At 45.5% G+C, this 25787-nt stretch overlaps 1 protein-coding gene and 1 long non-coding RNA gene across 2 annotated transcripts in view; one reads left to right on the top strand and one right to left on the bottom strand.

Annotated features, from left to right (window-relative positions):
- HS3ST3A1 (heparan sulfate-glucosamine 3-sulfotransferase 3A1) overlaps positions 1 to 16037 on the top strand; it is a 76821-nt gene extending 60784 nt beyond the window's left edge. The window contains exon 2 of the mRNA XM_031467584.2: positions 14368 to 16037. Coding sequence (XP_031323444.2) covers positions 14368 to 14989 — 622 coding nt within the window. The 3' untranslated portion in view covers positions 14990 to 16037. The remainder of the gene's footprint in view (positions 1 to 14367) is intronic.
- Positions 2652 to 25787, bottom strand: part of LOC116157666 (uncharacterized) — a 38173-nt gene continuing 15037 nt past the window's right edge. Inside the window, exon 3 of the long non-coding RNA XR_004141757.2 lies at positions 2652 to 2793. This is a non-coding gene — a long non-coding RNA (uncharacterized LOC116157666). The remainder of the gene's footprint in view (positions 2794 to 25787) is intronic.

Genomic DNA, 25787 nt, shown 5'->3' with positions numbered 1-25787 from the left:
TCTTGAAATAACTGCACACTTGCTAACGCTCATTGGCTGAAGCAAGCTGCATGGTCAAACTCGGTGTCAAGGTAGAGGAAAACAGATTCCACTTTCATGATGGAAACGCTGCAGAATCCATGGTACAGGGCAAGGACAGAGGGATGCAGAACTGGGGCCATCGACACACTAGCCTGACAATCTCTGAAACATATTTTTAAAAAGCGTATTGTTAATTGCTTGTTTTTAACAACTGCGAGGTGATATCCTGTCATTTTATGGCTTATACTATGTTGAAGGTCTTTCTTAACTTGCAATAGATACAACGCAATCTTTTCAACATTGCAAAATGTTCCTTTACCTGGTTACAGCAGGAGTTTGTATCCAGTCCCTGAATGATGGACATACACACTGTTTCCTGTTGGGGAATTTCTGAGCAGTGCTGCGGCAGACAGCCGTTTACATCAAGGCGTGTGTGCTGACGCTGGCATTTCAGTAAATGGAACCTGGAGAAAAAGGACTGCGGGGCCCCTCCTGCTTTATCCTCCAGTGAGGCTCAGACACTTGTAGTCCCTGCATGTGCCACCACCTTCTGCGCCTCCACATTTCAAACACTGATTCTTCTGAAATCCTCCCCCTCTTCCATTTGATGGGCGACAGGGAAACCCATGGTAAAGGGAATCGGCGTGTGACGTGACCGGTGACTGGCTCGCAGTCTCCCCGTCAGACCCACCCTGCAGCACCCGCGTTCGGTGCGTGCAGTGGGGCCGTTAGAGCCACTCTCACCGTCATTCTAGTCTCCACACAATCATGAAGTCTTCTCTAAACTCCGTAAGTAGACAGGTGCTGCTCCTCTGCACGTCCAGACACTCCCGTCCGTCACTGTCCCGCTGAACCACGTCTGCTGTTACATCTCTGTTGGGATGGTCAGCTCCTTGCGAGCAGGAAGGTTGTCATTCTGTCCTCAAAGCTCCATTTCCTAAGGGCTGCTGGACCCCAGTAGAAACTTAAATGTGTGCTAACTAAAAACCTTACACTTGGGGTCAAAAATTTTTCATAAAATTGGAACTATTCTCGATTCTAGCTTTCACTTTTCATCTAGTTGCCAATGGAAAGAATTCCGTGTCACGCTTCATCCATTTCACCGAGAGCCACACACTTAACGGGCCTTTGCGTAGCATCGTTTGCTCAACATACGAAGTGTCCTCCACCTCCCGAGTCACTGGTGTGAGTGCCGTGACAGTGTGGGTACCTCCGGGACCAGGAATCAGAGTAGGAGGAGGGCAAAGAAATGAGTGCTCAGTAATGCTTGCAAACGATGCTTTTGTATCAAGCAGCTACTTCACGCTAGCCGACACGAAGCACTCGATAAGTTACCTAAGTTTTCTCTCAGCTAATTCCTTCCCTCCCTCAGGCCTCCAGAAAACCAGAAGCAATGTCCATCCACAGTGTTGGCAGCAACACAAAACCACGTTTGTCCCCAGCATTCAGATCTTTTGTTTGGAAGACACAGAGCAGGAGGTCTGGAGAAGCACTTTCCAGGGACCAGAGCCCCGTTAGTCATGAGAGCAGATGTTTAACGTTACAAGTGGCACTGTGCCAGCCCTCAGGGACAGTTTAATAAATCGGTCTGTGCGATACATGGGACTTCGCAGATGGTGCGACTGAGCTGAGTGCTTCTTGTCTAAGAGCCCTGGGACGCCCTCCACCTGTGTCCCTGTTGGAGCGGTTTTCTCCTTCCTAGTGACATGTGTGATGGCTCCACAGACACTTGTTGACGTCTCTCCTGAAGCTTGCTTTGTCTGCGTGCCTCACTTCACGATCATGCCGTTATTGTGGAGGTTTATTTTATGTCAAAGAGTGTGATTATTTTGGAAGTTCTATTAGAGAGACAGAATGTAGGTAATTTTCTTTTTTAATTCAAATACAGTCAGTTACAATGTGTCAGTTTCTGGTGTACAGCACAATGTCCCAGTCATGCACATATATACATATATTCGTTTTTATGTTCTTTTTCATTAAAGGTTATTACAAGATATTGAACATAGTTCCCTGAGCTGTACAGAAGAAACTTTTGGTTTTTTTCCATCTATTTTTATATATAGTGCCTAACATTTGCAAATCTCAAAACTCCCAAGTTTATCCCTTCCACCCTTTTCCCCTGGTAAACATAAAATTGTTTACTATGTCTGTGAGTCTATTTGTGTTTTGTAGATGAGTTCATTAGTGTCCTTTTTCTTTTTTTTAGATTCCACATATGAGTGATATCATATGATATTTTTCTTTCTCTTTCTGGCTTACTTCACTTAGAATGATGATCTCCAGGTCCATCCAGGTTGCTGCAAATGTCATTATTTTATTCTTTTTTGTGGCTGAGTAGTATTCCACTGTATAAATATACCACATCTTCTCTATCCAGTCATTGGTCAATAGACGTTTAGGTTGCTTCCATGTCTTGGCTATTGTATGCAGTGCTGCTTTGAACGTTGGGGTGCATGTATGTTTTCAAATTAGAGTTCCCTCTGGATATATGCCCAGGAGTGGGACTGCTGGATCATATGGTAAGTCTATTTTTAGTTTTTTGAGGAATCTCCATACTGTGTTCCATAATGGCTGTACCAGACTACATTCAATATGGGTAATTTTCTGCTGTTCAAAACCAGGGAAGCAGATGGCAGGGTACCAATGGCAGACTTTAGAAAGAACATCCAGGCAGTCCAGGGCCCCAGACCCTACAAAATCACAGCTTCATGTTGCTTCTCTTGTTTTCAGCTTTAAAGATATATTGATCAGAAGCTCCTCTGTGTCCAAAACCTAATAGACAGGGAGGAAAAATCAAGGCAATCAAACCAAACAAAAAAATGTACCATTGTCAAAATGTAACAGAGAGCCTTCCCACAGTGTCAGGGCCTCCCCCTCATGCCCTCAGCCTCTCAGCTTCCCCGCTCTCCTCCCTTGTCCATTTCCTGGCCAGGAAGGCACGTGTCTTCCCATAGCTCCAGTGGCACTTGTGCAAAGACCGCTAATTCCAGGCCATTGGGAGGGCTCCGTGGGGGGCAGCTGTCCGCAGTCACATACAAGCTGGCAGCACAGCTCTCAAACCCATCATTTATCAGACCATCAGGGGCCAGATGAGCTTAGATGGGGGTCTGCGTGGAAGACGCTGCAGAGCTGGGGGGGCTGCCCGCCCGCCCTCGGCTGTGCCCTGCGCACTTTGATCAGGAATTCCACATCCCTTTCTGGACTGTAGGTCTTAGAACACGGTTAAAATTACCAAAGAGGACGAAGAAAAATCAATTCTCCCTTTATCAGGAGATGTACCTCTCCTGCTTCAAAAGGATTGTAAGGGGACTCCCCTCCAGGGATGGACTTTACTTTTTAAGGGAGCTGGAACCTCCAGGTGGCCAGACCCTGAGCATACTGCATTTCCAGGATTCGAGAAGAATGCTGTATCCTGGAAAGAAAAGTGAACTGGGGGCGGGAGGACCAGAGTGTCAGCCAAGCTCTGTTTCCATCCAGCTGCGTGTCTTCTCAGAACACCCCCCACTCTGTGAACCCCCGGTGCTGGGGGCGGGGCTTCTGAGACACCTCTCACCTCTGTCTGCGGTGCGGTGGCTCAGGAGGGCACCGTCCTCCTGCCGTGCTCTCTCCAGCGCGTTCTGCGTCTGCTGCCTGTCTCCCCGTAACCCGTCACGCCCTCTCCCTGCCTGCCTCCCTCGCACCCACCCACACACACCTGTTATCTGTGGTCTTTTCTCACGTAAATGTTCCTTTTCAGATTCTATTCCGTTATAGGCTATTACAAGGCATTGAATGTAGTCCCCTGTGCTGCACAGTGGTGCCTCGTTGTTTATCTGTTCAGTATATAGGAGTGCGTGTCTGCTACTCCCCAACTGCTAATTCACCCCCCCCCCTTCGGTCACTGTAGTTTGTTCTCTCTGTCTGTGGCTCTACTTCCGGTTTGTAAGTAAGTTCATCTGTATCATTTTGGGGGGGTTCCAGATGTAAGTGACATATGATGCTTGTCTCTCTCTGACTGACTTCACTTAGTATGACAGTCTCCAGGCCCATCCATGCTGCTGCACATGGCGTTACTTCATTCCTTGTTACAGCTGAGTAGCATCCGTCGTGTATAAACATACCGCCGCTTCTTCACCCACTCATCTGTCGCTGGGCGCTTAGGCTGTTTCCACGTCTTGGCTACCGTAACTAGTGCTGCTGTGAGCACTGGGCTGCAGGTGCCTTTTACGAGTTAGAGTTTTCTCCAGATGTACGTGTGTCATTTTTATAGCTAGATTTAGAACCATTCTTTAAGACTTAGTTCTACTCTGACTGAACTTAGATGTTCCCTCACTTTCTTGGACTTTGACTTCATTCTTGAGCTTTATTTTTGCTGCATCTATTATTGTCCAACTGAAATGTAATCTGAAGGTCACTTTTTTCTCAAGGTCGCCTGTAGGGTCTTTTTTTCTCTTTAGGCGCCTGTTACTCAGGCCAGTGCCAGACTCCCTCTCCCCCTTCATTTGTCAGTGGCCTAGTTAACGTGTTACTTTGCCTGCCTTTCTGTGTGAACGCCTATGAGATACTTTATTCTCAAATTCTGAAAAAAAAATTTACTAATACTTTTCAAAGCCTGGCTCTCTGCCAGGGCAGCAGGAGGGCGAGACACAGCAGCACAGGGTGCGGGCTGTGAGGAGACGCTCGCTCTCCGCGTGCTGAGTTCTGGGCTCGGGGACCAGAAGAACAGTCATCGCTTTCTAGCTTGGCGCATAGGGGACGTCTGATGTCCAGACACTGACCCTCTGTGAACAGGCGACAAGCTCCTGTCCTTTTCCAGGTGCTTTCCTGGGCTCTGGGTGCCTCGTAGATCCTGACGTCATGATGTCTGTGGGTTTTAGTTCTTGATGCTGTTAGGGCTTGCTCTCAGGATGTTCTCTGATATCCTGATGGGACTTTGGGAGAAGGTGTCACTTCCCAGAAGCCAGACACAATTTTAAACCAGAGTCTGAGATGCAGTGCTCTGGGTTAAGAATGAGATTTTAAATTTTACAAGTTCATGAGTTCCCCAATGAAGCAAACTTAAAAGGAGAAAATCAGAGGGTGAAGCAATGAGTCTTGGTCTATTTTTGTATTTCCTAAGAGTCAGCGAATGATAATAAATTGTAGGATTGCTCAGGAGACTCTGCGGTTCTTTACAAACATAAAGGATCATTGCTTGAACTTACGACCCGAGGCACCCCCTGCCCCTCCCTTTCGGGGCTGTCCTTCTCTCTGCCCTGGATACAGGTGCCTTTCCTGCCCTTTCATGAGGTTCCCCCAAATGACCGAGAATCTTTGACTTCTCTCGCCGCCTCTGCAGTGCCAAGGAACATTGTGTTGCTTTCTTGAAATAAGCTTTTTTGCTTTGTCACAAAGCCCAGGGAGGGTGAGAACCAGCTCCTTCTCTCTCTCTGCTTGACTGTGGAGAGGTTTCGTAGGACTCTGCTACCAAGGGCAGTGCGACCTGTACCAGCCTTTAATTTACGTCTGATGATTGACTATCTTGATTGTTTGGTTTTACAAGAGCTGCTCCCCAAGACGGGGTCAGTGTGGGAGCCGGTTTGCAGCCGTAAGTGTTCCTCGCCCATAGAAACCAACTCACAAAACAACAAAAGGGATTTGTCTTTCCAGCCTTACAAGGCACATTTGGAGTGGGGGCCCTCAGAACATCAGCAGGAAAAGAAATACTGACATGGCTGGACTTGGCCCGAGGGAGGCAGGCGGCCGCCTCCTCTGCTCTGGGCTCACACATCAGGTCCCCACGGGAACCACCTTCAGGCCATGGCCATGAAAAGAGCATGTTTTCCCTTGAATTTTCTGCTGCCAGAGGCTTCCAATAACAGGCACGTGGTTTTGTTTGGTCGTAGAGACTAAAAAGAAAGCATGTGTACTTGGGCCAGATTTATTTATTTTTCAAGGTAAATTACCTTTGCCTTACAGCTCCGGTCCTCCCCTGACAGAAGAAAGTCTTTGAAAAACATGTGATGTCTGTTACCTGTGTGCAAGACTCTGGGCAGAATGATTAATACTGAGATGAGAACGGAAGTAGTACATTTAACATCCTTCTGTTTTTCTAGAATGTCAAAGACGGCTGTAACATCAACCAAGACTCCTGCTGCTGTTGCCTGGTTAATGGGGAGGTTGAAGGACTGGGTGCTTTAGAGCAGAAAGGACCTGGATTTTCATTCTGTCTCTTTCACTCTTGACTGTGTGTCTTTGCACAGGTCACTTCCCTCTCTGAGCCTGTTTCTTCATCTGAGAAATTATACCAGTAATTCTAGCTTTGCACTGTTGTGAGACGCAGTAATGCACCAGATCTTGGTTCGTGGTAAATGCTTCATCGTGTTCTTCCTAAGACACCGTGACTTGCATTCTTGGCTGCCCCGCATCTGTCACTGGTCATAGCCCTCTCCGTGAATGTTGCCTTCTAGCAGTGATGGTTCAGGCACAGAGGGAGCATGGAACAGACAGGGGTCTCCTTAGTCCTGGCCTCCTTGAATGCAGCGAGCCCACCTGGCTGGTGGACTCCGGGGTCTTCATCTGGCAAAATCAAACTGTCCCCATAAAACACTGACTCATTCCCATCCCTCAGACCCTGGCAGCCACTGTTCCACTTTCTGTCTATATGGATTTGACTCGTCTAAGGACCTCATGTAAGTGGAATCACACAATATTTGTCCTCCTGTCACTGGCTTACTTCACTTGGCATCATGGCCTTGCAGTTCATTCATGTTGCAGCAGGTGTCAAAAATTCCCTTTTTAAAGGCTGAATAATATTCCACTGTCTGCAAAGGTCACAATTTGTTTACCCGTTCAGCTGTCTATGGACTCTGATGTTGCTTCTACTTTTTGGCTATTGTGACTTCTCATTTTGTTTTTTAGGGACAAGGAACAAATGTGTGCGACCCACCTTGTCATAAATCTTAATTTGCTTGTGAAACCCCTTCTTCTCCTCATCTTCAGGAAGAAACAAATAAGATTCTCTCATTTTTCCTTATAATTCTAGTTTCTCCCCAGTTCTCCTTCCCCATGCCTATTAGACCTGTCTCCAGGTTCTCACCATGTAGAGGTGCAGTTGGAACAGCCTCCACTGTCCACCTGGACATTAAGGCGTCTAGGACCCACCTGCTCCGTCACTCAGTGGACTTTCTCACTCCCCACCTGGACTTGTTCTGTCCCTGTGCAAATCTCACATGTCTTCTCACTGCACACATCCTCCCACTCCCAGAGGCTGCCTGGTGTTTCTGCACAGCTCTCCTCCTACTGGGATGGCTCCGGTCCAGCCCAGGACAAGTGCTCGCAAGGAGCAGAGTCACAGGATGTGCCTCACTTGAGTAAGGAAGGTAGATTTATTTCTAAATTCTCCTAAACATTTCAAAATATGACACTCCAGAATGCATGTGCATTTCACTTTACATGATCCAGGAGCTCTTCTTGAGCATCAGTATTCCAGTTGTAATTGAAAACTGAATACAGAAATTAAAAGGGAGATTGCTATTTAAAGAATCCTGTTGTGAGCCCTTTCACAAAGCAACTGTTGTCTACAGTGTAAGCCTCCTTAAGGATGTATTTACATAATCACATCTTCCTTTCTGCAGAAGGTAGCCTGCAGGCAGCCCAAGTCAGCCCCGACCGACCCCAGGCTAAGCCAGTCAGCTCCCCTCACACTGCAGAGGACAGAATGATGTGTTTTTCTTATGAAATCTTATTTTAGCTGTTTCCTCTTCAAACTCCCACTCTGGAAAGCTCTTTTCCCTACCCTATTGCAACTTAAAATATGGTCTCTCTTTTCAGAGATATTAGTTGTCTCTCCTCCAGCCTGACACAATCTGCAGCTCTAAGCTCTGCGGAAGGGCTGTGGGGACCTGAGCTTTTCCCCAGAGCCGGCCGGAAGGAGGGCTGGGCCTGCCCACCAGGACTTCCCGAGTGAAGCGCGTTGTCTCTGTTTCACTGGCCGAAATATGAGGTTGGGGAGTTAAAAGTAAGAGATTACAGGAAAGGTGACAAGAATGCTGACTTTTTTTTTAAAAAAGCAACAAATACTCTTTCTTACTGTTTCAGTGGTATCTGATGTTTGCTTTCACTGTCTAAAAGGTTTTCACACTTTTGATCCAGTTTCTCTCATTGAGATTGTCCAACAGTGTCTAGAGAGATCCCCTGGCTCACTTGATAAAAGTGTAACTGAGCTTCCACAGTAGGTTAGTCTAGCCAGTGTCTAGTTCCAGGAAGGGGGTTGTACGGTGACAGAACCCGTAGATCCGTGTCATACGGGGGCACCGGCATCGCACAGGCAGGAAGGACCGTCTGCATCTCCCTTGTGTCAGTGCTGACTTCCTTGGTCTCTGCTTTGTCTTACCCAGCGCTTGAGCTATACTGAAGGAATGGGGGCATTTGAAAAGTTCTTTTGAGAAAGGAACTGCAGATTTCTTACAACAACGAAAAAGCAACAGAAACCAGGCATCTACGTATCATTTCCCCCTCCAAAAAAAAAAAAAAAAAGCTAACCTGACTGAAATATTAAAGAAAGTAAAAATGTGACAAAATCTGCATCATGAAATGAATCCAGGGTCAGTGGCTATTGCCACAAATGTTGAAGAATCTGTGCCAGGTATAATGCAGATGCAAACCGGATTGTTTATGAACCAATTGATATGATGACTTCATTTGGGGCTAGGGGGCGTATAAATGGAAGGTTAAGGATGAAATTAAATTAACATCAGTTATTTTTTGAAGTTGGATGTAAAGTATATGAGATTTATGTTGCAATTCTCTCTACTTTGGGGTATGTTTGAAATTTTTCATAATATATGATTAGCAGATAGTGTAGGAGGAACAAAATTATAGGAAGTCAAAGGCAAACTCATAACACAGAGTACATCCTTTAGTACAAAGGCAAAATAGAAATTAGTAACAAAATTTAGAAAAATGGCAAATCAACCATCAGAATTTAATAAAAATAAAAGCAATCCTAGATAACACCAGGACCAAAAAGGAAATAAAAAATGCAATTATGAAATATTTGTGAAGTTATGCAAATGACAGCAGTACATGTCAAAACTTGTAGATTTTGACCAGGTCTGTATTTAAAGGGAACAGTACCCTCGATTTTCAGTCAAGATGGCAGAGCAGCAGGACCACAAGCTCACCTCTCCTCACGACTACAGCAAAACCCCAATGACTGCTAAACAACCATTGATTTAAAAAAGACTGGAGCCTGGCAAAAAAAAGATCTTCCTCACCTGGAAACGAAGAGGGAACCCCAGCAGGAAGGTAGAAGGGGTGTGCTCACAACATAACTGGGCCCCGTATCCCCCAGACGGGCGGCCCACAAGCTGAAGGATAATTAAATCTCAGAGGCCCTCCCATAGGAGTGAGTGCTCTGAGCCCCACATCAGCTCAGGCTCCCCAGTCCAGGTTCCAGCATTGGGAGGGGACCCCAGGACATCTGGTTTTGAAGGCCAGTGAGGCTTCACTCCAGGAGCCCCACGGGACTGGGGGAGACAGAGACTTCACTCTTTTAAGACGTGTACACAGAATCTTACATGTGCTGGGGCCAAGGGCAGAGGCAGTGATTTCACAGGAACCTGGGCCAGACCTGGCTGCTGGTCTTGGAAGGTCTGCTGGGGACATGGGGGGCAGTTGCGGCTCAATCAGGAGACATAAAAGCTCGTGGCGGGCATTCCAGGAGTGTTCATCAACATGAGCTTTCCTGGAGGCTGACATCTTGATTGAATCATTAGCACCGAGACCTAGCTCCACCCAACAGCCTGCAGGGAAGCCTCAGGCCAAACAACGTACAGGGTGGGGACACAGCCCCACCCATCAGCAGCCTTCCTGAGCCACAAAGGCCTCTAGACACGGCCTTGCCCACCAGAGGTCCAGGACCAAGCCTCACCCAGCAGTGGGCAGGCACCGGCTCCTCCTGCCAGGAAACCTGCATAAGCCTCTAGTCCAACCTCATCCAGCTGTGAGGGAGATACCAGAAATAAGGAAATAACAATCCCAAAGCTTGCGGAAGGAGTCCACACACCCAGGCCAGACTCTGCAATGGGACTGGCTGGACCCTGGCCCCTGGGTGGCAAGAGAGGAGTGCACTGCTGGGACACATAGGACATCTCCCACAGAGGGCTAGCTTTCCAAGGTTGAGAAACATAACTAAACTACCTAAAAATACAAATAGAAAGATAGACAACATGAGGTGGCAGAGAAATAGCTCGCAGGCCAAGGCACAAGATAAAATCCCAATAGAAGAAATAAGTGATGTGAAGATGTTCAGAGAACTCAAGAGGAGTGTAGGTGCACAGAGTGAAGTTTTTAGCAAAGAGTTGGAAAATATAAAGAACAGCCAAACAGAATTGAAGAATAAAATCACTGAAATGAGTAGCACACTAGAAGGAACCAAGATTAGACTAAATGAGGCAGAAGAATGGATCAGTGAGCTAGAAGATAGGTTAGTGGAAATCACTACTGCAGAACAGAAAAAAAAATGAAAAGGAATGAGGTCAGTTTAAGAGAACTCTGAGACAACGTGAAGTGCACTAATGCTCACGTTATACGGGTCCCAGAAAGAGAGGAGAGAGAGAAAGGGCCTGAGAAAATTTTTGAAGAGATAATAACTGAAAACTTCCCCACTTGGGAAAGGAAAAGTCACCCGAGTCCAGGAAATGCAGAAATTTCCACACAGAATCAACCCAAAGAGGAGCACAGCAAGGTACACACTAATCAAATTGACAAAAATTAAGGATAAAGAGAAAATATTAACATCAGCAAGAAAAAAGCAACAAATAACATACAAGGGAGATTCCATAAAGTTGCCAGCTGATTTTTCAGCAGAAACCCTTCAGGCCAGGAGTGGCACGATATATTTAAAGTGATGAAAGGGAAATACTTAGAACCAAGAATCCTCTACCCTGCAAGGCTTTTCATTCAGATTTGATGGAGAAATCAAAAGCTAAAAGAATTCAGCACCATCAAACCAGCTTTACAACTGATGTTAAAGAACTTCTCTAGTCATCAAACCATAAGAAAAGAGAACAAAATGAAGAAAGAAAGAAAGGAAGGAAGGAAGGAAGGAAGGAAGGAAGGAAGGAAGGAAAGAAGGAAGGAAGGAAGGAAGGAAGGAAGGAAGGAAGGAAGGAAGGAAGGAAGGAAGGAAGGAAGGAAGGAAGAAAGCAATCTTTTGTAGGTTTTTTTTCTTTCTTTGGCCATTCAAGTCTTTCATGATTCCATATAAATTTTGGAATTGTTTGTTCAAATCCTGTGAAAAATATCATGAGCATTTTGACAGGGGTTGCACTGGATCTATGAATTGCTTTGGGTAGTATGGCCATTTTGATAATGTTGATTCTTCCAATCCAAGAGCACAAGATGTCTTTCCATTTCTTTGTATCATCCTCAATTTCCTTCATCAATGTTTCATAGTTTTCAGAGTATAGGTAACCTCCTTGGTTAAGTTTATTTCTAGGTATTTTGTTGTTTTTGATGCATTGGAAATGTTTATACCAGTTACAAAATTCTGGTTTTTAAAGTGAAAAAAAAAAAAAAATGAAGGGCTGCAAATGGCAAAATATCCCTTTTTAGGGGTGAGTTGTATTCCATTATATATATATATGTATATATATATGCTATATCTTCTTTATCTATTCATCTATTGATGTGCACTTAGGATGCTTCCATCTCTTGGCAAATATAAATAATCTTGCTGTTAATAGCAGGGTGTATGGCTCTTTTTGAATTAATGTTTTTCTTTTTCTTGGATATATGCCCAGGAGTGGAATTGCTGGGCCATATGGTAGTTCTGTTTTTACAGTGGCTGCACCAATTTACATTCCCACCAACAGTGTACAAGGGTTCCCTTTTCTCCACATCCTTGCCAACATTTATTTGTGTTCTTTTCAATGATGGCCATTCTGACAGGTGTGAGATGATGTCTCATTGTGATTTTGATTTGCATTTCCCCGATATTAGTGATGTTGAGCAAATTTTCATGTTTCTGTTGGCCATCTGCATTTCCTTTGGAAAAATGTTCAGTTCTTCTGCCCATATTTTAAATGGGTGGATTGATTGGTTGTTTGCTTTTTAATTGAAGTACAGTTGATTTAAAACGTTGTATTAGTTTCTGGTGTACAGCATGGATGGACTTGGAGAGAATTATGCTGAGCGAAGTAAGTCAGAGAAAGACAAACACTGTAAGATACCACTTACATGTGGAGTCTAGAAAAATACAATAAACTAGTGAATATAACAGAAAAAAAACAGACTCACAGATGTAGAAAAAGAACTAGTGGTTCCCAGTCGGGAGAGGGAAGGGGGAGGGGCGAGATGGAGGGGGAGGAGTAAGGGGTACAAACTCTCGGGTATAAAAGAAGCTGCAAGGGTGGGCTGTACGACGTGGGGAGTGTGGCCAGTGCTTTATAGTAACTATAAATAGGGTATAACCTTTAAAAATTGTCAATTACTATATTATACACCTGCAGCGTATATTGTATATCAACTATACTTCAATTTTAGGTGTGATATTATAAAATAAATACATAAATAAGTAAAAATTTAAAATTAAAAAAGGAAATAGTACCCTCAAAGTGCTGTTATTACTTGAGAAGAGATATTAAATAGTAAGTAAACTAAACACTCAGTTAATTAAATTGGAAGAACAAAACAAATAGAAGAATAAAGAAGGCATCGAAAAGCTAAATGCAAATAAGTGAATATTGAAAGTCATTTAGAAAGCAGAAAGACGGGCAGAAAACAAAATTACAGTTGAGACTCAGCATATAGTTTCAACTACTCAACTGGATGACTTTTGGAAAAAATTAATTGCCAAAGTGGACACAAGGCAGAGTATTACAAGAGACAATAACCATAGAAGAAACTGAAACGGTTTCTGAAGACTCTGGTTCCTTTCTTACCGTCACCCCCGAAAGCACCACTATTAGATGCCTTTGTAAGTGATGCTCAGCAAATTGTTAAGGAATAGAAATTTATTTTGCTACTTAAACTTCTCTAGGATATAGAAAAATATGAAACATTTCTCAACTACTTTTATTTTTGAAATAATTCATGCTCTCACAATTGATTAAGCTATTGATCAAAAGAAAAATTCCAAGACCATCACATTAATGAGTGTGGATGAAAAATCCAAAGCAAAATAATAATGAATCAAGTCTAGGACTATATTAAAAGAATAATCCATCATGATCAAGTGGAGATTATTCCAGGAATAAAAGTGACTCTAATACAAGTTACAAGTTTGATTCTTCTTACCAGTGGTCAAAGGACAAAACACATTTAGTCACTGTCATAAATCCCCAAAATACATTTAGTCTAATATTGATTTGAGCAACATCTATCTCTTTTAAAACAATTTTAAAGTGCCTTAAAATTAGAATGTGTGTGTATATATATATATATATATATATATATTTCAAATATGTAATAAATGGTGGATTTAATGGCAGTGCACTTAAACGAGAGGAATAAATAGGTTTTGTCTCTGCAGCTCACACCTTCAGACTGGCTCTGAAACCCCCCAGTTCTCAGCAGGAACGCATGCTTGAACTAGGCAGCAATCTCTGCTCCATCAAGACTCCCAAGGGGATTTTTCTTTTTTCCACATGACAAAATGATTCTAACATTCATCAGGAAGAATAAACAGACAAGAATCATCGAGAACGTTTTTAAGATTAGACAGTCAGAATTTACTCTGATGTACATGAAAATAGGCTTAAACATGGTAGCTTAACATAATGGTTGGGCCGGTGGAGAGAGGAACCGAGATACAGACTACTGAAAGGAAGGCATTTCCAATTATTAGATAAAAGATGGATCACTGAAAAAGTCCTTGTTACAGGAAAATCCAGGAATTATAAAGAGAAGTATTTTATGTCCTGTGCAATGATAGTATGTTAAATATAACTACTTTGTTTATAAGAAAACTACAGAAAGGCCTCAGGGTATTTTAATACCATCTTATAGCAGTATAATTGTGTTTATTACGATACTCTTAATTCACCTAAAGAATTTGATCGTTATTTTCTTACTGCATTGTGAGTTAAAAATTATTAGAAAAATTAAAATTCTGTGCCAGCCACTTCACTCAGCTTCTGAGGTATATTAGGATGCTTAATCATGACAACAGTCGTAGGAGATCCGGAGTATTATTTCCCACTGAGAACACGAGTGGAGGTGCGGCTTCTCCGCGGTCACGCACCGCGTCGGGGGAGCAGCGGGAGCAGCGGGCCCAGCGCGCGGCCTGGCGGCTCCGACCCCGCTTCCCGGGCATGAGCTCGCTCTGCAAAAGCGGGAGCCGCTCGTTTTTCAGGCTCTAATGTGCCTTTCTGCTCCGCGCAGGGACCTGATGCCCAGAACCCTGGACGGCCAGATCACCATGGAGAAGACGCCCAGTTACTTCGTCACGCGCGAGGCGCCCGCGCGCATCGCGGCCATGTCCAGGGACACCAAGCTCATCGTGGTGGTGCGCGACCCGGTGACCAGGGCCGTCTCGGACTACACGCAGACGCTGTCCAAGCGGCCCGACATCCCCACCTTCGAGAGCCTGACGTTCCGGAACAGGAGCGCCGGCCTCATCGACACGTCGTGGAGCGCCATCCAGATCGGCATCTACGCCAAGCACCTGGAGCACTGGCTGCGCCACTTCCCGCTGCGCCAGCTGCTCTTCGTCAGCGGCGAGCGGCTCATCCGCGACCCGGCCGGCGAGCTGGGCCGCGTGCAGGACTTCCTGGGCCTCAAGCGCATCATCACCGACAAGCACTTCTACTTCAACAAGACCAAGGGCTTCCCCTGCCTCAAGAAGGCCGAGGGCAGCGGCCGGCCGCACTGCCTGGGCAAGACCAAGGGCCGCACCCACCCCGACATCGACCGCGAGGTGCTGCAGCGGCTGCGGGACTTCTACCGGCCCTTCAACCGCAAGTTCTACCAGATGACCGGCCAGGACTTCGGCTGGGATGGATGACAGTGTAATTTAAAAAGAAAAAAATATCAAAATATAATATATTTTTTTACCAGGCGGTAGAGAGAAGGCAGTTTAATATTTGTGCTGCATGTGTTTGTTTCAGTCTTGTTTCCCAGTGAATGTTAAGAGATTGATCTCGCCTCCGCCCACATCTTCAATGTGACAGCAATCGTTTGGGGAAACAAAAAGGAAACCTTCACTCGTCTGAACTCCCCCATTTTCAGTTTTTGTGTTTTATATACACAGTTATGAAGTATGAGTGTCAGCTGCCATTAAAACTTTCCAGAAAATCCCGAGGACCTCTGTCTCCCTCTCTTTAACAAAGCCCAGATAAAACTGGTGTCTGTCCTTCTATCTTCCTCCCTTTAATGTTTTCCTGTGCCGCTTCTTCTTAAGCCGTTTACCACTCCTTAATACTCTTATGTTCACACACCACTTCCCAGTTATCACACTGCTTGCAAATAAAACATCTTTTTTGATTCTTCTACTAAGAGGTGATAAGAACATAGAACATAATTATATCCATTTTACAGATAAGGAAACTGAGTCTCAGGGAGGTTAAATGAAGTGTCTTCAGGCCAGATGGTGGTCCCTGGACGAGACCCCACCTCCCACTTGTTCCCTGTTTAGTGCCACTTTTCCAGGGAGAATGAAAAAGGTGCAGATGCCTGTGCCTTTGGAAATGGTTACGTAGCACGGGGGTGATCTGAGATGGGGGAGAGAGGGTTTCCCGTTGCTTCCCCAGCCCTAGGCTCGTTTGTGGCACGCAACACCTTACACAGCTGTGCTCAGCGGAACACTCAGACCTAGACACAGCACCTTTTAAGAGCCAGTCCTGGCTCATTAAAATACCCCGAGGCACGGAAACCTCACCTTGACTGAAGCTGACAGAAAGCACGGGGTCCTTGTCTAGAGAAGACGGACCATCACACTAGGAGCAGGACAAGGTGTGGTAGGAGAATAACTCACCTATTTGTTACTTTCACTGTCTTTTTCTTTTTTTCTTACAGAAAACCCCACTTTAATAAACTTACGAGTATGAATCTCATTTTTTAACCTCTTTTTGACAAAGAAAATCTGCCTGTGATATCTTATTTCTAACCTTGAAGCTAGTTCTTAAAAAAAAATCAATAAAAGTCTCATTTGCAAGGTCCCAGTTTTTCATGGGTGGAGGGGGAACTGTCACTTTGTCACTTTATTTTTTCCCCACTTCCTGTTTGTACCAGTTATAAGCTAATTTCATTAATATTCAGAAAATACTCTAAGAAATGCAGATGTGGGTAAAATGATGGTTTTTCCTCTTCCATCTGTTTCCGCCCATTCCATGTTGAAATAGCTCAAATAAATCAGTAGTTTATTAAGGGTATTCCTTTCCTCTCTGAGTGGGCATTAACGAGATCAGTATTAGTGAGAATTAAATTGGTTTAGAGAGGAGCACATATGCACAAACCGTATAAAACATTTATAATTAGTCTGTCAGCAACCTTATACTGCAGGTTTAAACCCAAGAGGAAAAAGTCTCCAATCTCGTGGAAGTTCTCCATATCTGCTAAAATTTAAAGGACCAGATGCTCTAGAATTCTAAAACAACATTCCTTTTCTTCTCCAGGGCTGTGCATCAAAAGAAACTACAGTCGTTTCAAAATACACAGTTCTCATCACATTTGGCACAGAGTCTGTATCGGGCAAAGTAAATATTTCTTGAGAAGGCTAACACAGGATAAAAAAGAAGGAAAAAATTATCTAAATTTCTAGATACTCTAGCATTGCTCCAAATCTTTGGATTTATTTATTAATTCCCATTTACAGAAGTTAAGTAAACCCCAAATCCAGGTCCCTGTTTCCAGTCCTGATTCTCCACTCCCCTACCCTCCATTTCCCTGGTTTTTCGTTCTACTTGAATCATCACTACTGGCAACGAGAGACTCATTTTAAACTCTTTTCATCTTTTCTCTTAACTCACGTTGTGCTTCGGATTCTTTCACAAGCATTTGCTTGGCCTTGTGCAAAGGTGGCTCCACAGGAAACAAAGCATCTAACAATTGTATTCAGCAACCTTTGTCTTTGTGTGTTAATAAATAATAAAAGAACAGAACTGAGCACAAAGGCCCTCTTCTTGCATTAGATTTTTTGTTTGTTCAATACGGTTTTTAAAATGAATGACTACAGACCATTCCAGGAAAACCTCCTCAGCGCTCAGCTTTCACGAGAGTGCTAGATGTCACAGAGCCCCGTACGGTGTGCGAGGATCCAGCGTCAGCACCACTCCAGAGCAGGGACCTCCACTTCCCCCTCGCAGCACTGCGTCCTCTTGCGACGCCTGGACCTGGTCTCAGGCTCCTTTGGTCCATTTAGCGACACAACATGATAGGCTCTGCTCTGATGTGAACAACTAACTTACCCTCTTCCAAGCTGCCTGCTCCACAGCCAGGCCTGCTTGACCTCCTGGACCCTTCTCAGAGGTGGAGAACAACCAGAGGTCTCCAGCCTGCTTTTGAGGTCACCAGAGTATAAATTCTTCAGGTAATTAAGAAATGTTAAGGGAAATTAATTTTATTCTATTAACTAGAGGTTGATAAGCTTCTAGGAAATGGATTTTTGCTGTTCTAGGAGTGCTAATCCCACTCTAATTTTCTTATTTTCAAAGATCCTCAAAGTTAGAATAAACTTTAATGGTAATCTCGATTAAATCCCCATTTGGCACCTGAATCCTTTCTTTAGCTGGTTATGCAGAGGTTTAAAATATTGCTGTCTGTAAATTAACTCTCGGTTTTGCAGTTGTAAAGAGGATAAACTTCTTATAAACACCTCCATCCTGTTCTGTGGGCTGAGACCTGCCCAAGTCTGTTACCTATGAGGATGACCAGAATTCAACATGTGAACAAATGTGTTTATAAACCACCACCACCTTATATTCCTGTAGCAGGTTACCCTTTCAAATGCATCTTTTCACCTTAAACCAACAGCAACTCTCCCCTCTCATTCCACTCTACAGATGAAGAAACAAACACTGAAGACACTGGTTCTCAACAAAAAACAATTTTGCATCCCAAGGCAATGTCTGCAGATGCTGTGGGGTCCCAAGCATGGTGGGGTATAGGGTATTCCTAGTGGGCAGATGCCAGGGACACGGCCAGACATCTAATATGCACAGGAGAGCCTTCATAACAAAGAATTATCTATCCCACCCAGAATGTCCACTGGAGCGGAGGCTCCCAGCTTAAGAAGTAAACCAGTTACAGCTAGCGTGTGTCCAAACCAGGGCTATAGAAACCAGAGTCTAACTAATGCTCGACTCTTTAACTCACCATTCAAGGTTTCCTTTTGAAAACCTTTCTCTAACTCTGTAAATGACTCCATTAGAGTTCGCAGGGTGTCCTTGTTAGGACGAGGACTAGAGCATCGCTGAGCCGAGTTTGTACAGTTGGGACATGGGAGCATCTTATCACAAACAGACGGCTGCGTTTCTAGGAAGTGCAATCAGTCAGCCTCAGGTGGGAGGATAACATCCCAATAAAACATTTCTGAAGTCTTTTCCAAGTTCGAGCCTTGCAGGTTCAACCTGCCTCCGTGACAGTGCCCTGACAGTATTTCTTGTCACCTGACACAACCAAGGGTCAAGAAATAATAGTAAATGGCTCCACTTCTGTTCAACAGCCAAATTCAAGTAGATGTGCTCTGCTGGACAGAAGGCCCTGGGCTGCTGGTTAGTAGCAAAGGAAGACGCATTCTTCCTGCCATTTTCTAGCAACCCCAGGTCTTTGTATGTGGTCACCATGGAATCGGGGAAGAGACGAGTGCCAGGGTCCCCACATTAGGAAACTATGGCTCAGATTCAGTCCAATGACAGTCCTACTGCAGAAAGAAAAGACCCTCTATTCTCCTGTTGTGTCCTGAAGTCACTGAGGAAGAAACCGACTTTACAAACCCAAACACCATGCCCTTCTGGGGAAATACCAGCATCACTGTAGAATTTATAGTTCTTGAAATAACTTCATCGACACGAAAACAAATTTGCATTCAGAGTCTTAATTATACGGATGAAAGACATGGATGGGAAAGTGTAAACTGGTTTGTCACATCATGAAACTGTGGGATAGCAGGCCTCTCCTTAAAGCTTAAAAAAAGATGAATTTGGGGAAATTACAAGGCAGTACAACCTCATAACCTCATATGCAGACTAAAAAGATAATGGAATTTCATTATGTCAGGAGGAAATAAACTGAAAATGGAAACTGCTTCCAATACATGAGTCCACTGTGGAACATCTAGGATATTTAGTTGGTATGTTTCAGGCTATAGCCCTAATTTTCTAGTTAAATTCCCAACCGTTGGTTGTGTTCTTTGAATAGCTGTAGGCTCAACGACTTCGTTCTCCTCTGGTTTTACTGTCAAAAATATACAGTAACAATGAGGAGGGAGCTTACGTTCTGTTGTGATCCTTTCATCCCCGAATCCCTGGGTCTGATATTTTAGGTGCATTGGAAGGATCCGATAGGGGAAGCGGCATCCTTTGTTGGCTCTGCCTGGCTGGTACGCAGCTAGGCTAGGCTAGGCTTCTAGCTCGCTGCTGGCTGGCAATTCCTAAGGGGCTTAAAGTCTACTGGTCCTGCTGGTCCACACCTCGTCAATGTAGAGTGTATACCGTCCTTCAGGGCTTGTTTTCACTGCAAAGAGGAGTGAGGTGCCTTTCCCTCCTCCTTCCATGTTTCCTTCACTTTCCGAATGCCTTCCCTCCCCTCATCCCATCTGTGTCCACTGGTCCCTGGTGTCCCCACCCCGCCTGGCCTCTGTTCCCTCCTCTCTGAAAGCACCGTACTGGACGGCGTCCACTTCCCGCTTCAGATTCCCGGGGAAGGCAACTGCTCTTGGCTTAGCTCTAGGGACAGCGGTCTATCCGTCTGATGGAGACGCCCAGACAGATGCAGGTCAGATGGGTTTGACTTTCCCCGAGAGTATTTTCATTAGGAAAACAGGGCCTGAAGATGGATGAACAGAGGCGAGTGTTTGGGCCTCGTTTTTGACAGGAGGTGACGGTGTTACTGGAAGGACACTTCCCCGATTCCTGGTGCCCCACCCCTCGCCCCGACCTGAAGACCCAGGCCAGCAGCGTGGGCCCCACCCCGCAGAGGCCGCCTGCCTCTGGGCAGGGCAGAGGCACTTCCCCCACCTGCCTTCCCGTAAAGCCTTATCTTAGCTCAGATTTCTTTATTTCAAGCCTGCAACAGCCGGTCAGCCAGAGGACAGGGGGAAGCCAGGAAACTCTACAGTCCTTTCACCGCAGTTTTTTAGAGGAAACCAGAGCTCCTGATGCTCTGCCGTCAACTGCCACCCGCAGCGGCGAGCCTAGCCCTTACCTCAGGCCACCTGATCTTAACCCTTTGAGCCCCAGATCAGCTGCTCTTTGTCATGAAAAGTCCAAGTAAATATCCTACAACAGTAACAACCTACCTTTTATAGGGGATCCAAGCACTTCTGCACCGTATTTATGCTTGAACAGGTTAGAGAGTCTGCTACGGCCCTTCCGCTTTTCTAAAAAGCCCCCATTTCCCCTCGGCTGAGTCACTCACAAACATCTTTCCAGCCTCTTTCTTTCCCTCCTTCCTACTTCCATCTCATCTCTCTTCTGTATGTTCTTGTATCAAAGTCCTTATACCAAAAGCCATCTTGCATCCTTTTTTTCAAAAATTTCTTCTTTCTTTTCAATGAAACTCTTGTTACTTTTCCCTTTTGGTAACTGGCCCCAGAATTATACCTTATTTTTCATCTCAGAACATGGCCTTGATTCTACCTTCTTTGATCTTCTTTACCTTTTCCTAAGCTTGCGCCTTTTCATTTTGGGACAAGTTCCCTTTAGGAAAAATCCCCTTCCCGCTAGCCTCCTAGCAGACAGCACTGAACACTTCCTGGGGGACGTAGCTTTCTTATCCCTTCTTACCCACTAAAAGGCAGAAGCACCGAACGGCACTGGTTTCCAGCTGTAAAATGACTCCGTATTGAACCCGGCTGGCTCTCCCTCCACCTGACCATAAATAATGAGCCCTTTTTCAGACTCTTTGGCCCCTGTTTTTTGATGAGGCCATTAATAAAAAGTTCTGCATCAACGGAATGATAAACTCTACTAGCCTGAGCCATATAAAATGAATACACAGAAAAATTGGAAGCAGATCTGTTTCTACTAGCCCCATCCTGTCTTCCAATTTAGGCTGCAAATCTCCCGCGTGCTAACCACACCCAGAGCCCGTCTCCCTCGTCCAGCCTTCGGTGTGCATCCCTTGCTTTCTCACCAGTCTCTGCTCTGCTTTTTCATGCCCATTTATTCCTACAACACTTTCATTATTAACTGACTCCAGTTCCAGTTTCTCCAGCCTGATCTTTGTCACTTCTCCTGTCCTCTCCCTTGTTCCGACTCTTTCCACCGTGACCTCTGCTGGGCACCCAGAACCGTGCTGAGTCTGCTGTCCCATGGCCCTCGGGCACCCTCATGAGCTCCCCTTCTTCATGTCCTACACTAAATTTTTTCTCCACTCACTGAGGCCTGGGATACAACCATACTAATAAACAGCAGGACTATATATTCATTAGATTTATCTAACACTTCATACTTAAAGACACCTTGAAAGGAAACCGTGGCTTGCTCAATCATTCATTTTTTTAATCCTACCTTCCTTTAAAATAAAAAAAAAATTTCATCAGCTCTTTCTGTGCCTTAATGATGAAACCCCATGTCCTGTGGATAATTTGGTGAATTGCCTTGATTTGACCAGAGATGCTCAAGTCTTGCATGAATTGAGGTACCATGGAACCTCAGTTTTCTCATTTATTTTAAAAAATGCACTGTGCTGTCAAGTTCATCCCAACTAAAATGTCTGGAGACATTTTATGGTTGGGGCTGCCACCTACAATGATTTTTCTCCTGTCTCTTAAAATGATGATCAGTAAATGAGTCCCTCCCCATTTCCCACAGGCCACTAAAAACTGTGACCAAAATTGGCTTTTATTAATAGGAATCAGTGCCACCAGACTTTTCCTCTTTACTCAATAACTTGGTCATATTTGTCAGTGGAGGAGTGGTGACTGCCCTTGAACTGTATGTTTCTTCCTATTTTTCCTGCATTATCAGTCCTTCTTGACACTGAGGCCATCTCTCTTCTGGATTCGGGGTGGAAAAAATTCTGTTAAAAAAAAAAAGCCCTTGATAACAGTTTCTAAACTGGGGCTGTATTCACCCATCCGCTTTTGGTCCTTTAATTTACAGACTACCTCCCACCTCGAACAGTAAAATACAGCTATGACGAAACTCATCCGTTCCTGTGTTAGCCGTGGCTTCCACCACCGCTTTGATCTGGTTCAGACAGACCGTGTTTCCCTTCGACGTGTGCTATTTTCTGTGGATTTTTATTCTCTGGCTTTTCCCAGCTGCTGCACATCCATTCCCTGCCTACAGAAGAAGGAGCTAGACCCTTCCTCCTGAGTCCTTACTGCCGAGAGAATACAGCATTTATAACCATCTGGAAATGAGGGCAGTGCTTCCTCCCTCTTCATCAAGCATACAAATGCCTTCGGAGTCTAGGGTTTGCCCAAAGATTGTCATCAAGTGCCCAGAAAAGGCGTATCTGCTGCTTTGTGTCCTGACCTCTATGGTCCTTATAATGAAATCCAATTGGCTTTGATTTGTGGGAATTTACTAGTTTCCAAGGTACCTTTAACTCTCTTTTTATTTAAAGGGTCCCTTTTAAAAATTTTGGTAAAATACACATAAAATCTACCATCTTAACCACTAAGTGTATAATACGGTGGCATTAAATGCATTCACAGTGTTGTTCTGCAGCCACCACCACTACCCCTCTCCAGAACCGCGCCATCAACAGAAGCTCTGTATCCACTAACCAGTAACTCCCCACCCGCCAGCTGCTGCCCCTGCCCCAGGCAGTCTCCATTCTCCCTGCTGCCTCTGTAAACCAGACTCCCTCCCTGAGGTGCTCCATGTGAGTAGTCATACAGATTTGTCCTTTTGGGTCTGGGCTGTCACATACAACATCTTTAAGGACCAGCCACACTGTAGGATGTGTTTAGATTCTCTGTATTTTTGAGGCGTGTCCCTCAGAGTGGACTCCTGGATCACAGGGTAGTTCTGTACTTCACTCTCTGAGGAACCACCAAGTAGCCCCATGGGGGCTGCTCCGCTTCGTACTCCCACAGCGAGGCCTGAGGCTCTAGTCTCTCCACGTCACCTCCAACGCTGGTTATTTTCCGTTTTACTTTGTTTTTGTTTCTTTGCTTATAGCCATCTTCACGGGTGTGAAGGAGGAGGATGCTCTTTTCCTGTCCTGATTCCCTAACACACGGTCTGTCCTTCCTCTTGTCATTCTTCTGGGGCTTTTCCTTTGTGTTATTTTTTAAACACACAGACTTGTTTCGCATTTTCCCTGCCGTTTCCTGACCCTTCCTCCCTCTCTGCCCCTCAGATGAAATCAGCTTCCCCCTTTTCTTTCTACAACAGGAACCAACTCATCCTCTATTTCCTTCTACTGCTTCTTCTGCCTTCTTTCCGACTCCGCACACCTTGGAAACCCTCCTGATCACCCACCCTGAACGCAAAGGTGGCTTCACCTGGTTGGATCGTGATTCATCCAACCTTGCCTGGCTTTTCTGTTCTGGGCCCCTGAGGGTGACTGACTTGGACCTCCTTCCTCCCCATCACAGCCCGCACGCGGCCAGGGCAGCACACTCCACAGCCACGTGCACGCAGCCTTCCCCCCAAAGCCAAATCCACCTTGATCTCAGGTGTTGCCGCACTCTCGACTTGCACATTGGAGACACTTTCTCGATGGTATGCGGCACTCAAGTGAGGCCCCTGACCTACCTCAGACCATGAATGAATGGTCCAGGTCTCGCCAGCCGTAACAGCACGAACTCCAAGTAACAGACCCCCCTTCCTTCATGCCACGTTCCTGTCTTGCACGATATATTCAATACAGTCTCCAGGCTGGCTTGTCAGCCTCACTAGTACTGTAAACACAGACCAGCGTGTCTCTGCTCAGTCACGATTTCTCCCTCATCCCAAAGGGACAACCAGAATTTAACCTCCTCAGCAAAACGTAAGCCTTCTTTGTAGGATCACTGTGAGTAGAAACAAACTGAGTGTTATTCATTGTTTTCATTTAAAAATATGTGTATATAGAAGTGTCACCACGAGTGAAAGGATCGACATGAAATCTCACTGCTGTCATGCTGAAAAATGGGCATCAGAAAAACGCTACCAGGAGCAAATTCAGAGCCATCCCAGCCTCAGAGACTAACCTTGTCTTCAGATGGGGACACAGGTGCCTGACCCTTAAGTGAGCAGCCACACTCACTGGGCCCCACTCGCCAGGACATTCTGCTTGGAACCTGCTAATTAGGCTCCGTTTGCTGTTCTGTAGCCAAGCTTCCAGCTTCACAGTTCCGCCCAGCAGCAGAGTTGTCTGCTGTGCCGTGGCTGGAGTTCAGCCTTTCTACCCTCAGTGACTCCCAGATCAAGAGGTGAGCCCAGACCACCTCGTGGACCGCGTTTCTGATGCCTGCCTGCCCAGGCAGGTCCAGAGATGGGACAGGAGTCCTCTGCTTGAGTTCTCTGGGCACCTGGCCCGGGCCTGCCGTGCTCCCTGTCTGTTTAACCACTTCAGCGCTGTCACCGATGACTCCTGCTAAAGCCACGGGAAGCCTGTTTCCAAAGAACGGGGTCCAATGACTATGGCGCATTTTTTCCCCCTTCAGACATTTTCTAAGACAAATCAGTTTTCTCTCTCATGTGAAGGTGTTTCTGGTAGGAATTCAAAGGCAAGCTTTGTGGCTTTGGTTCTTCCCAGTGTGGCTGAGCCTCCCCAGGTAGCTGCTGTCTCTCCTGAAGGGTTTCTTGAAGCAACCTCTGGTCCCTCGGGCACCTACAGCAGCCATCTTTCTGCCTCTCCTGCCTTCACCCCGGAGCGGATGGCTTTACTAAGACGGGAATGAAGTTTCAGACCCTTCGCTGATACAGATCCCTTCCTGGGTGATTCTCGGGGAAGATAAACTTGCCAGCCAGCTGGATGTGATTTCCTCCCCCTTCCAGCCCCTTCTGGACTCAGACATCCCGAATTCCATCATCTCCCAACCACCCAGCTACCGCGTCCCGTTTCTCGCCCTCACCCTTACAGTTTGCTCCTGGCCAGTGGCTGTAACCCACAAGGAGAGGCTGGTGGACCCCGTAAGAGACCATGCAACAAGAGACCACCCTCAGGCTCCACTCGAAAGGGATCCTGACATTGCATTTTCATTTACCTGTGGTGCCAGACCAAACCGAGCAGCACAGGCCTAGCCCCGTGGTGACCAGGGACACTGGACATGTTCACGTGACTCACAGACCACCCCCCACCCTCCTCAAGCCCTTCTGAGCCTATTTTAAAACATAAATCTTTATTCCTGAGGGTCACTGTACAGTATTAGCTAAGAGTGTGGACCTTTGATCTGAATTCTAGATTTATTAATTCCTAAATGCATTCATTTATTAAGACTCTGGGAAACATACTTAATCTCACTGGGCCTCCATTTTCTAACCTACAAAGAAGGGATGGTGATAACAGCACTGAAAGCTCTGGGTTGCCATGAGGACCGAATGACCGCGTGAGGCATTTCCATCGGTGCCTGGCACACAGCAAACAGGACGGAAGCCTCAGCGTTTCTGTTAGCTGTTGTTTAGAAGCCTTGCACACTCCCTCTCTGCTGCTAGGAAATGACTGTTTGCATGAATCCGTTAATAGACATGAGCACCCGTACC

This window comes from Camelus dromedarius, chromosome 16 (assembly GCF_036321535.1).
Source record: "Camelus dromedarius isolate mCamDro1 chromosome 16, mCamDro1.pat, whole genome shotgun sequence".
NCBI classification, from domain to species: Eukaryota; Metazoa; Chordata; class Mammalia; order Artiodactyla; family Camelidae; genus Camelus; species Camelus dromedarius.
The sequence above is the reverse complement of the archived record's forward strand: the minus strand, read 5'-3'. Positions and strand labels throughout refer to the sequence as shown.